The following is a 12,720-nucleotide window of genomic DNA, read 5'->3' as shown; positions in this document are numbered from 1 at the left end:
TTTATTTTGTCATTTTGTTCTTGTATTTTCTTCCAAAGTTCTTCTAGGGTTTTGTCTGTGTTTTCCTTGGTCTGTCTCTCAATCCGTTGAAGATACCTAAATATAATTCTTTTGAATTCCTTATCAGAGATTTCCAATGCTGCTTTTTCCCCAAGGATGTGTTCTGGGTCTGTATCCTGCTTCCTTGTTTCTGCCACTTTATCTTGGTTCTTTGTGTAGACTGTAATGGTCTGTTGTCTCTGTGACATTGTGGCATTGTTGTATTTAGATCTCTGTTAACTGTTTGTGAAGAGCAGGCAAAGGTGAGTCAGGCTCTTCTTTGTGGTTGTTTATCATTGGCCTGTTGGTGGAGAAGGAAGTGGTGGTTCTCACTCAGTAAGTGGATCTGCAGGAGGTGTGGGTGTAGTTTGCCATATGGGGACTGTTGTTATCTTCCACTCAGTTAGACAAAAATAACAATTGAATAGCCATCAAGAAAGTAAAAGCACAAGGACAAAAAATACAATATTTAATCACAGAGGAACAGTAACCAAAAAAAAAAAAAAAAAGGGAAAAAGAAGAAAAAACAGAAAATGAAACAAACAAACAACAACAGCAACAACAAACCCTGAAATATCTCGGGAGAGGGCAATAAGAGAAAAAAGGTAAAGAAGGAAAATAATGAAGAAAAAAATGGGAAAAATGCAAAAAGAAAAACAAGGAATAGGGGTAATCATGAGAAAGAAAAAAATTACAAACAGGAACAGGGAAAAGAAAAAAAGCTGAAAACTAGAACTTGGTAGGGGATGAATAAATAATAATAGTATAAAGGACAAAAGTAATAATAATAGTAGTAGTTTAAAACAGACAAAAACAAACAAACTTAAAAACTGAATAAAGGAATAAAGAAATCAGGGCAGGGTGGGGCAGGACACTCAGGCTCCATCTGAGCGCACAGACTGGTAGGGAATTCCTGCTGGCCCAGAAAGTGGGTGGGAGTGAGGGATGGCCACACCCCAATTCACCAAGAGGGTGTAGGGTATAAAAGTAACAAAAGGAATGTCACACCTTTCCAGTTGTCTGGATCTGGAATGTCCTCGGGGTTCCTGGCAAGTGGAGCCTGTTCTTAAGTCCCTGGAATCTGGGAGAATGCTGTTGCTATACATATCCAAAATGGTCAAGCCTCTTGTAAACATTCAAAATGGCTGCACCCTCTGGACAGGCAAAAGTCCACAGCTCAGCCCGCCTTCCTCTTTGTTGTTTCCTCTTTTATTCTCCAGCCACCAGAGCACTCCTCTTTGCAGTCTCTTATTAGCAGGGCCAATTTTTAGGTTAATTCTTAGGTCCTACCACCACTCAGCAATATGCAAGCTGTCTGTGCCATAAGGATCACTGCCAAACTGCAACTCCATATGTCTCCTTTTTTGGTGTTTTCATGCAAATTCTTCTGCTAGTTGGAGTTTAGTCGACTTCTATATCCTTCTCTTCATGGCTCAGGGGTCCAGGCTTATCTTCTGTATCTGTGTTAATTGGTTCCCTTTTTCTTTGTTGAAGAGGCTCTGTGCAGTCTTTCTGCCTATTCTGCCATCTTACTGCTTTGTTTCATAACTCTTGAACCACCAAATTCTCACTATGTACCTTAACCATTTGCACCACGCAGGGCCTCTATATTCTGCACTAACACTTCACAAAATGTGCTTTTTTGAGAGATACTTTTCTTTCCAACTGTGAAATAGCAAAGACCATGCAATGAGAAAAACCCATAATCTTTCAATGTCTGATAAAATTATAGCATTGAAATGTACTTTGGCCATCTGAGAAATGAGTATCTGAGCAATGAGTTCAAGCTTTTGTAGCACACCTAGTGGACTGTGGTCATTTAACCTATTTCTAGATTCTGTAAAATAAGAGAGTTAGGCAAGTAATTATGTGAGATGCTTCAAATTCTATGACAGTTTTATTCACAAAAGAACAAAAAATAAGCAAGAAGCACCAAAATCATTTCCTTCCAAAAGAAATAAGCCCTGAAAATGGTTATTGCAATTACGTTGCCCTACTAGTCACATTATCATCACTACTATGTAGTTTAGTTTACACAATTTACAGAAATCAAAAGAATTATCTTGCTAGAATTTATTTCATTCAAGCCAGCTCTATGCCTACCTCTGTGCACATTTACATTTCATTTATCCAACACAAATAGCAGTGTTAGGAAAAAAAACACAACTTGGTAATAGAGCTAAATATTTTGTTGACTTTTCTTGGTAGAAACTTGAAGCCATATTCCTAAACTCTTATTTCAGGGATAGAAAAGAATTAGAAGATCTAAAAAAGCAAGAATCACGTCTGTCTTCCTCACTTATATATTCATAGAGCCAAGATCAACACTCAACACATAGGAGCTTCTAATAAATATTTGTTGAATATGTGAATAAATACAGAGTAGCTTTTGAGGAAAATCTGGTTGCTAAATGAAAGCTCAAAGACTCAGGTCAATGAAATTGGCTAAAGCACATTTCATCTATATTTCTGACATAATTAGCAAAAGTAGGGAAATAATTCCCGGAAAGGGAGAAAAATTCTATTATTTTCCCCAGAACTGTTTCTGCTCTAGGGTTGTCATGCAATTTTTTTCTATTCTAAATTCATTTACAGTTAATGATATAAATCAATAAAGTGCGATCAAAATTCATCCATATTGATGTAAAGATATATATATATATATATATATATATATATATATATAGGGGTGTGTGTGTGTATGTATATATATAGATATATACCTTTGGATGAAACATTTTCAGTGATGCATTCAGTTGGTAAAGTGTTTTCCCTAAACATTGCATATCTTGAGAAACTTTTTAAAGAGATCAAATGCCTTCATATCTCTATTGATAGAAGCACCATGTTCCTTTTCATTTTCCTTTTAGAAATGTACTTTTCATTCACTTTGTCAGTTAAAAATTTTTAATAGAAATGCCTCTCCAAAGATAAATATGACTAGTGAATGAAGACAATGCTTTTTTTTAACCCTCCAAGCACAAGGCCATATTGGTTTACATGACTAATTATATGGACCTCAAGATTTGCTATGAGTTGCATACTATTAGACATAATGCCAAAGGATGCTATACATTTTCTGAAAAATTTTTGGCACATGATTTAAAATTATGAAAAATTAAAATAGGCTGATCTAAAATGCTTAGCCATATCAATTTTGCAAAAGGCATGATCAAAGAGCAGCATGGAACTTACAATGTTCGAACATTTGTTGACAGTCAACATGTTAAATATAACATAGTCATGATATGTTTTTGATAGATATATGGGTGATTAGCAGGTGCAAGATCTCAATATAGAGTGCTGACCATAAAGCACTTACTGTTGGGAGTAATGTATGTTGCTAATGTTGCTATATTGTGTTATCCTATGTTGAGATGTCACGGGGGATGTGGAGTCAGTGGTTTGGTTTATGTGAATATCTGGATTCACCAGTTGCATCACTTGAATTTCAGGCCCTACCAAAATACTGCCACTCATCATAGATCCCATACAACCATCAGCCATGCTACTACTGCTTATGCCAGGCATACCAGGACTAGACAACACTCTCTCAGCATAGATTACATTGTGCGTGTTGGCTAACTCAGCAGGTATACAAATATTCCCTTGAACATCATAGACAGGTGCCATTACTGTTTCAGTCACTACAACATTGGGTGCAAGCTGAGGATCAAAAACAATTGTAGTAGGCTGCACACACTGATCAGCAGTAGTGTAAGTCTCAGTGACAGTAATATCCCCATGAATCATTGGCTCAGGTGTTGTCATTTCTGCTTGGAACTCAGCCTCTGAGAGAGTCATTCCTGAGGATTCATTAACAAAGTAATTAGGTCCTAGCAGAGGGAGATCAGTACTGATAGGTATACAGGCCTGGTGTGAAGGAAATGGCTCAATTTCTGTGTCTAAGCAGATTTCAGCAAGAGTCCTAAATTTTGGGTCTAGAGTTTCCATGTAGCTCTCATCTAAATCATCCATGATCCAACTGCAACAGCCAATGGAGCCCACTGGAGAACCTACTCCCTCGTGGTCATAAATGAGTAAGCAGTCATTTGCTGGTCGACCTTCATCTTCATCAGCATAAACATATGCTTTCTAAAATTTTAAGAAAAATAGACAATTAGGACTTTTTTTCTGTTTTAAATAATGAAGAATAACAGCAATGCTTCAGAGACTTCTGATCTAAGATTTTATGGAATGAACTGAGGAAAAAACTAGTGCTTTAACTTTTTTCTAAATGGATTTTTTTAGGAGATTAGTATGCATTAATGGTGAATAGAGTTTTATACATGTGAATTCCTGTTATTTGAAAACCAATCAATAATAATTTCTACACTTTATTCAAATTTTGAATTAATGAAAATTTTTTCAGCTTTTGTATTTATAGCTTTTGTTTCTGAGATGGTCTGGAGACAAAATATACTTATGTATTTTAAGTTCTGTTGGTGCAGTGAAGGCTGCTAATGAGAAGGTCAGCAGTTCAAACCCACCAGCTGTTCCATGGGAGGTTGTTGTTGTTGTTGTTTTATGTGCCGTCGAGTTGGCCCGGACTCATAGTGACCCCTCTTTGGGCTTCCGAGGCAGTATCACTACGGGAGTAGATTGCCCCATCTTACTTCTGAGGAGTGGCTGATGGGTTTGAACCGCCAGCCTTCTGGTTATCAGTCAATTGCCTTAGGCACTATGCTACCAGAGCTCCCTTCCATGGGAGGAAGATGAGACAATCTACTTCCATAAAGATTTATAGCTCTGGGAACCCAATGGGGATTGATATGAGTGGGAATCAACTCTATGGCACAATTTATTTCAATATACCCACCAGCCACTCCTTGGAAGGAAGATTGGGCCATCTACTTCTGTAGAGATACTATCTCGGAAACCCAAGGAGGGGTCACTATGAGTTGGATCCGACTTGATGGCAGTAAGTTTGGTTTTAACCACCACTACCACCCCACACAATAAACAAATAAATAAACAAATAAATATTTTAGCGTTGGTTGTTAGCTGGTGTTATCCTTTTAAAAAAAATTGGGAAGGTTAGCTTTTGTAAATCACTCTATAAGAAACTCAGGCATTGTAGAAATTCAGCCAATATTTCTGGCTTGTCTCTTTCTTTCTCACAGTGGAATCTCCAACTTTTTCCTCCTCTTCTGCCTTTTCTCTTTATCTTCCTCCCCTTATTCCTCTCTGTGCTTGTCAATCTCTACCTGGGTCATGCTATCAGTTTCTAGTGATTAGTGGGGATAATTAATTCTCCACGTGTTTTAAAATCTGCATAGTGAGGCTACGTTCCTGAGGTTTAACTCCTTTCCTTCCCCAATCACATCTTTTTATTTTGTTTTTCCTCCTTCCTGTTGGAGGCATCTGAAGTGCAGGAAGGATAACATAATTAAAGAAAAGAATGTACTTTTTTTTTTTTTTTTTTTTTTTAGGATTCTCCTGGCTTTGCTATTACTATGGGAAACAAGGGCACTCTGGTGGCGTAGTGCTTAAGGCATTTGACTGCTAACCAGAAGGGTAGAGGTTCAAACCCACCAGACACTCCTTGGAAAGAAGATTGGGTGATCTACTTCCATAGAGATGCTGCCTTGGAAACCCAAGGAGGGGTTGCTATGAGCCTCAATCAGCTTGAGGACAGTAAGTTTTGTTGAATTACAGGAAACAAAGTGGAAAAATCAAAAGGAAACAGAAAAATGAACAAAGAAAAGTGGAGAACAATAGAGATTCTAGCTCTTTTCACAATGTTAGGACATTTTGTCATCAGTTGAATAGAAGTGGACCTAATATTGGGGCCTGGAAAAGGTTGCTGCAGCAAATTGGCTTTATGTATTTTAAGAAGGAGTGAAGCATTTGGATAGAATTTTGATAGAATTAAGAATAACTGAACATATTCTAGAAAAGGCTTACTTCCATTATTATTTTTATTTTGCAGCCTCAGCTACTTTAGGTGTAATTGTGTGGGGAAGGGATTACCTCAGAGAAATAGCTATCCAAGAAAGCCATGTTCACGCCTGACTCTGCATATTCCCGCAGGGTTCCTATCGTTGAACTTCTCTTCCTCATTGCTCCTGCAGCTCCTCCTGCCACAAGGCCAGCAGCCATTCCAACACCTGTGTTGAGTTCTACTCCTGATGCACCTCCTTCAACCATTCCTCCTCCTGCATAGGTGTTAGTGTAGATTTCTGAAATGAGAGGGTTTTCATATACTAGTACTTGCATTGTCTCCATTGTTCATCCATAAAACATTGCCAGATGCTATCTGCAATGTACCACCACCACAACACAACACAGAGTAAGTATTGGAAAGGTAGGCAAATAGCAATAGAGAGTAAACCAAAAATCTCCAGCCTTGGAGGTAAAGAAAACTAAGTTAATGATACTAAGGGATTCAGCTATAGAGTTTTGCCTTTTCATATCTCACAAACTTCACTCCTAGACCTAAAGGTGTGGAACTTGAGGAGTTGAAACAAGTGTATTCCTTCTATCACTATCTCTGAGAAACTATCCAGTGCCTATTGGAGACAGGTTGTACCCACTTGGGACACTTGAAGTCCCTTGGGACCAGTGATGTGTTTGCACAAACTGAAACTCACTCTTCATTCATGTTGGCACTAAGATGGCCTTTTCTAGGAATGGTAGGTCACTTTATGTTTTTTTCATTGAAAGGGTCAGGCTTGGAAAACTAAGGCACCATCATGTCTGCATCTAAGTTGGAAATATCAATCTCTCCATATCCAGAGTGAAGAAAATCAAGACATGTGGAAACAATTAGTGAAAAGGACTAATAGATAATGCAAACCTCAGCCACCACGATCCTGAGACCAGAAGAACTAGATGGTGCCCAGCTACCACTACTGACCACTCTGAAAGGGATCACATTAGAAGGGCTTGGATAGAGTGGGAGCAAAATGTGGAACAAAACTCAAAATCTAAAAAAAAAAGAGACCAGGTTTACTGATCCAATCGGGACTGGTGGAACCCCTGAGACTATGGCCCTTAGTCATCTTTCAAGCCAGGGACTGAACTCACCCCCATTGTTCAACTTTCAGCTGAACAATAACACTAGAGAGGTACACACTCCTTAGAACAATCAACCATTCAAGATCAAAAGGGCAGCATTTGCCCAAAGACAAAGTTCAGAAGTCAGGAAGGGTTAGAGAAAGAGGAAGGAATGGAAATGAGAAACACAGGGAGGGAGGGAGATGAGTGACGTTACTTGGAAAATATTGCAATCAATGACATGAAACAAAATGTGTATGAATTTTTGAATGGGAAACTGATTTACTCTGTAAACTTTCACCTAAATCACAATAAAAAGTTAAAACCCAAAAACCTTATGACTGCCTTGGAATTGGCAACCTCTCTGCTTTGTTCAGTTACTGCCCAATAGCTGAGTGTTTTACTGATTCTTACATGAGAATGGACTGGTAAATTAAGAGAGTAAGGGCCAATTAGGCAAATGCATATGTGAATTTAAGAAATGCTCTTTAATTTACTATTTGGAACATGTATTTTATTTTGCTTTTCCTCCTTCTCCTCTTCATATTTTCCTTATTTCCCATCTTTTTTTTTTTTTTTTTACAGTTTGTTTTATTAACAACAGCTACATTATCTTTAAGTAATACTTTGTGCCAGACACTGTTCTAATGTGTGTGTATATATGTATATATATATATATATAGTACAATGAATACACACACACCCACATTCAGTCCTTTTCATACCACTTTGAAAGAGGTACTATCATTCCCTCACTTTCAAAGATAAGGAAATTGAGGCCTAGAGAGGTTATATATCCTGTCCAAGGACTTACTACCAGGAAGTAGCACAGCTGGGAACCAAACACCAGCATTCTGGTTCCAGAATTTTCCCTCATAATTGCTACCATATTTCAGTGCTACAGTTTAAGATAGACAAAGTGTCCACTTCAAACATGCAATGTTTCCTCTGATTATACTATTATCCAAAGTAATTAATGAATATACTCTTTTTCTGTAAAGTACATCTTCAGGAAGTTGGTCTTGTTGAATAATTTTGCAAGTTTTAAAAAGAAAAACAGATCTTGGTTTCCACTGACCAGAAGAATCTATACGATCCTGAGTATTAGAGGCTGTCATGGGTCCACATATATTTGAGACATCCTGAAAAAAAGAAAAAAAAGATTTTTGGAATAAATACTTTATGCAAATATTTTAAAATTGACATCTGCTTATTTTGTGCAGTATATATTTGTCAAGACAGGCTCAATTTCCATTGAAACACTGTGTTTCCCTGGAAAACAAGAGTCCGCTCACCCTGTCTTCCGGATGTGCCCCTTCTATTCTCCAAGATTGCATCACTCCTTCTCCCCCTTCTGGCACAGGAGCAAAACTTGTTCCCAGCCCTTCTGGCTGTCTTGGTTTGCAGCAACACATGAGCAGCAAGAGTGGCGTCACTGTACAAGAAAGGGTTACGGAAGAGGTAAGAACTCCAAGTGAGTCTAATGTTCAGCTAGAGGTGAGAACCAGTGACTGAAAGATATGCTGACACCTCCACTCAGTTGCTGTAGAGTCTCATTCTGGAAAAATACCTCTAATATCATGTTTGAGAATCACTCAAGATCTTTGAATAGTCTTGAAAACTCACAGATTGTGTTAAGAGAGACAGCCTGCCAAAAAAGTCAGTTGTCCTTTTTTTATACTTCAAAATGATGATGTTTTAGTTTGTATTCAACCATATGAAAACATATTAACACTGCAGTTTGAAGAGTTTAGTCACAAAAAAGAAAAACCAAACTCACTGGCATTGAGTCGATTCCGACTCATAGCAAGCCCCACTGGGTTTCCGAGGCAGTAAATCTTTACAAAAGTACATTGCCCAGTGTTCCTTCTGTGGAGCAGGCAGTGGCTGTGAACCACCAATCTTCTGATTAGCAGTCAAATGCCCTAGACAATGCGCCACCAGAGCTCCCTTTTGAAGATTTTACTCATCTTTACTTTTAGAACCCAGTTTTTGATCGCCATGAAATCTAAGTATTACAGGGGAAATCTAAAATATTTCTCCTCTGAGGATCTGCATGCTTTTAAAAAAATGGTATACAGAGAGGAGGAAAGCTTTCTGAAATTTTTGCTTTGGGACCTTGTAATTCCATGATGATCCTACTTCGGATGCTCATGAAGAGCCCAAATCCCAAAACAAACTTGTTGCTGAGGAGTTGATTTGGATTCATGCCAGTCCCACATGTTGCAGAGTAGAACTGTGTTCCACAGCGTTTTCAAGGCTGTGATCTTTTGGAAATAAATTGCTAGGCCTATCTTTCGAGGTGTCTCTGGTGGGTTTGAATACCAACCTTTGGTTCGTAATTGAGCACTTAAGCATTTGCTCCACCCAAGGGCTTCTATCAAGAACCCAAAGGAGGTCAATTCTCTTCTCTGGGCACTTCTTCCTGCTTCCAGCTACACCAGAGTAAGCTAGTCACCAGTGCTTACAAATCCTCCACTAACTCCTCATTGCCTGTGGACTGAAGCCCAGATCAACTGGAGTTTCATATGCATTCCTCCTTTACGGGTCCCAGCGTACCTTTCCACTCTCTCTTCATACTCTCTACTTCCTGAGTGGCTATTCCTTTCTGTACCTTTCATCTGTTGATGTTTGTGTTATTTCTTTGTCCTAGATTGTCTTTTGGATTCCCCCATACCTATCCTTTTTCTAAGAATAGAACTCAGCTCAAAGCCACATCCCAGTTTGAGTTAATTGTTTCTGCTTTACCACATTATAATTGGTGATTTTCATGTGTTTTCTACCTTTATGACCCTCACTGCTTCTAGACGTTATTAGTTATTGTTTTGGTTTGTTTGGTGCTGTGCTGCTCTAACAGAAGTTACCACAAATGGGTTTTAACAAACAGGAGTTTATCCTCTTACAATTTTGGAGGTTAGAAGTCTGAGTTCCAGGTGGCAGGATCTAGGGGCTGGGTGAAAGCCCTTTGACCTTGGGCTTCAGCTCTGCCTCCTGCTCCCAGCCGGCTGAAACTGAAGGCTTTCTTCACTCAGTTAGCTACTGGCTGCTAAGGCTGACAAACCCAAGGTCAACAAGTGAAAAGGCACAGTCCCGAAGTTACCAAACTCCACAGCAGCCATTAATTCAAGTCCATTGAAAGTCCCAAGGTTGGCAGAGCATGACAGGCTACTGAATGAAGAGTCGGCTACATGCAGGGTTCAAGTGTGCCAAAAAGATAGAGACCTTCCTCAAAGTTGCTTCTTATATAGTGGAAGCAGACCACATCCCTAATGCAGCTACTCAGATGCTCCAGTAAATTCTACCATGGAGTTAACTACCAATCTCACCATGGGGAATAACTACATCCAGCTGCCCAGCCACTCAACCAGGCCCAGCCAAGCCACAAACTTAACTACCATAGTTATCATCAAGTAAGCTCACACCTTTATCAACTCTATTATTTCAGGGGCACACAAAAATTGCTATAGATACCAAAAAGGAATGGCCAATTAAAGCTAACCATCTCAGTGAATCTGTGGAAAGGGATGTAATCAAGTACTTACGAAGCAGCATTAAGAGGCCCAGAATGATCATGCCAATCCCTGAGGGGCCGAGACCAACGTTTGATTCCCCAATTCGGTCATCAGTGACAAGCCCATCTACGTCACTAGTAACGGAGCTGATGTCCCCAGTGTATATGTTGGTGGTACTAGAGTACAAGCACATGTGATTGCTGTCACAGTCGCAGGCGTCTATCTGCACGATCTGTGGCAATTCACACGCTCTGTTATAGCTGTCCTTCACTAAGATCGGGATCTGGTAACGTCCGGTATACAGAGGCTGCACAGCTGTAAGGATTGCAGAGGTAGCTGAAAAGGAAGAGAGGGAACAGGAAATAAATTAAATTTCCTTGGAAGTAACCCCCCTAACACTCAAGACAGGCTTAGAGTGTTTTTTTTTTTCTTTTTAATGCTCCATTAAATAGAGCAACCGGTAATTATTTTTGTCCTTAACATTTACAATTAATTATTTAATACTGCCTTCCTGTTATTTCAGTGCAGTCAATACTGACTTATTTCAACGGAGCACGCAAGGACCCTGTTCCTTATTGCCAGAACAATTTTTTTTTTTTTTAAAAACCCAAAACAAAACAAAACACCAGTTACCATCTTGTTAATTATACTGTATGGAAACCCTACGTTGATCATAGTAAAATTGTGCTCCATAGGGTTTTCAATGGGTATGACCTTTCAGTTTTGAGGGACCTCTGAGTGGGTTTGAACCACTGATCTTTTGGTTAGTAGCCTGAGTAGTGCAAATTCATCGATCTATATACTTCCAAGTGAGTAAAAATACGTGAAATATATTTATAGGATATCTGAGTTTCAGGGACATTTAAGAGACTTACCTGAAATGATTCAGAATAGTGAATTTTGATATTTGGTGAGTTAGTAAAGTGTCCTGATTCAAACTGACCAAATATTGTTTTAGCATTCACCTATATAAAGTGATGGATCAACTAATATCTATATACAATTATATGTAATTACAGTATTGATGAACCATTTGGATTTTTCAGTTAAAAAATTTCCCTAATATCCTAAGTATAAAAAACAAACCAAACCCAAATCCATTGCTGTTGAGTCAATTCTGACTATTAGTGATCCTATAGCACAGAGTAGAGCTGCCTCATAGAATTTCCAAGGCTGTAATCTTTACGGAAGCAGATTATTACATCTTCATCCTTCAGAGCATCTGGTGGGTTTGATGCCAACCTTTCCGTTAGTAGCAAAGCACTTAACCACTGTGGTACCAGGGCTCCCTGTCGTAAGTATCTATGTGAATTATTGTTTTTTTTTTTTTTTCACTTAATGTAAACATGGGAAGGAACATGGGAACAGAGTTTGAAAGTATTATTAAATAATTTAATAATTATTTTGTTAATTCTTTCACTTTTTGGATTTAAATTCAGAGCAAGTTTACACTGCACTTGCCGTTTGTGGATCTGATATTCCATGAATCAGCTGTCCCTGGTGGCTGATCAACAACACAGAAAGTAAAAGGAGACCCATAAGAATGGTCGTCAATGGCTCTTGCAGAGATAAGGACTGATGGAGTGGCAATGCAGATGGTTTTACTTTCACTAAAAATGACTGGACAGTAGTCATTGATGTCAGGAACCTCAATGCATATGGTTCCTGTAGCCGTTTTCCCAGAGCCATCTGAAACAGAAAGCATTGTGCATGTTAGGGTAAATGATGGACGGCAGAACATCCTCTCTCATAGCCCGTGATGCTATCATAGCACATAGGAATAGTATGAATGACTGCTGAGGTGGTGAGGACAGGTTCCCTACTTCTTCAACTGCCTAAAACCACTGTTCTTTTTGATAGCAATATTCCAGCCATACTTGCTTTTTCTCAGTCTTTTGAACAATCTTTTTCCTTACTCAGGACCCTTGCTCATTTGGTTCATTCATTCTAAAATAATATGTCTTTCATTTACATTTTACTCTGCTAACACCTGTATGCAAAATTAAATGTTTTTCCTCAGAGAAGATATAATGTTCTCTAAGATCACTATCATGGGGTCACTATGAGTTGGAATCAACTCAATAGCAATGGGTTTGGTATTTTTTTTTTTTTTTTAGGGTTGCTATGTGTGAGAATGACTGCTAACCAGAAGGCTGACGGTTCAAACCCA

General features: G+C 38.7%; 1 protein-coding gene across 1 annotated transcript in view; it reads right to left on the bottom strand.

Moving 5' to 3' along the window:
- Positions 1–3,357: 3,357 nt before the first annotated feature.
- The window catches only part of DSG4 (desmoglein 4), a gene marked incomplete at its 5' end in the record, with an annotated part of 33,147 nt that continues 23,784 nt past the window's right edge, over positions 3,358–12,720 (bottom strand). The window contains 6 exons of the mRNA XM_007953449.1: positions 3,358–4,134; positions 6,013–6,221; positions 8,117–8,180; positions 8,334–8,473; positions 10,581–10,886; positions 12,012–12,239. Coding sequence (XP_007951640.1) covers positions 3,358–4,134; positions 6,013–6,221; positions 8,117–8,180; positions 8,334–8,473; positions 10,581–10,886; positions 12,012–12,239 — 1,724 coding nt within the window. The remainder of the gene's footprint in view (positions 4,135–6,012; positions 6,222–8,116; positions 8,181–8,333; positions 8,474–10,580; positions 10,887–12,011; positions 12,240–12,720) is intronic.

This window comes from Orycteropus afer, unplaced genomic scaffold (genome assembly GCF_000298275.1).
Source record: "Orycteropus afer afer isolate SDZICR_OR568_19922 unplaced genomic scaffold, OryAfe1.0 scaffold00394, whole genome shotgun sequence".
NCBI classification, from domain to species: Eukaryota; Metazoa; Chordata; class Mammalia; order Tubulidentata; family Orycteropodidae; genus Orycteropus; species Orycteropus afer.
This window is presented reverse-complemented; position numbering and strand designations above follow the sequence as displayed.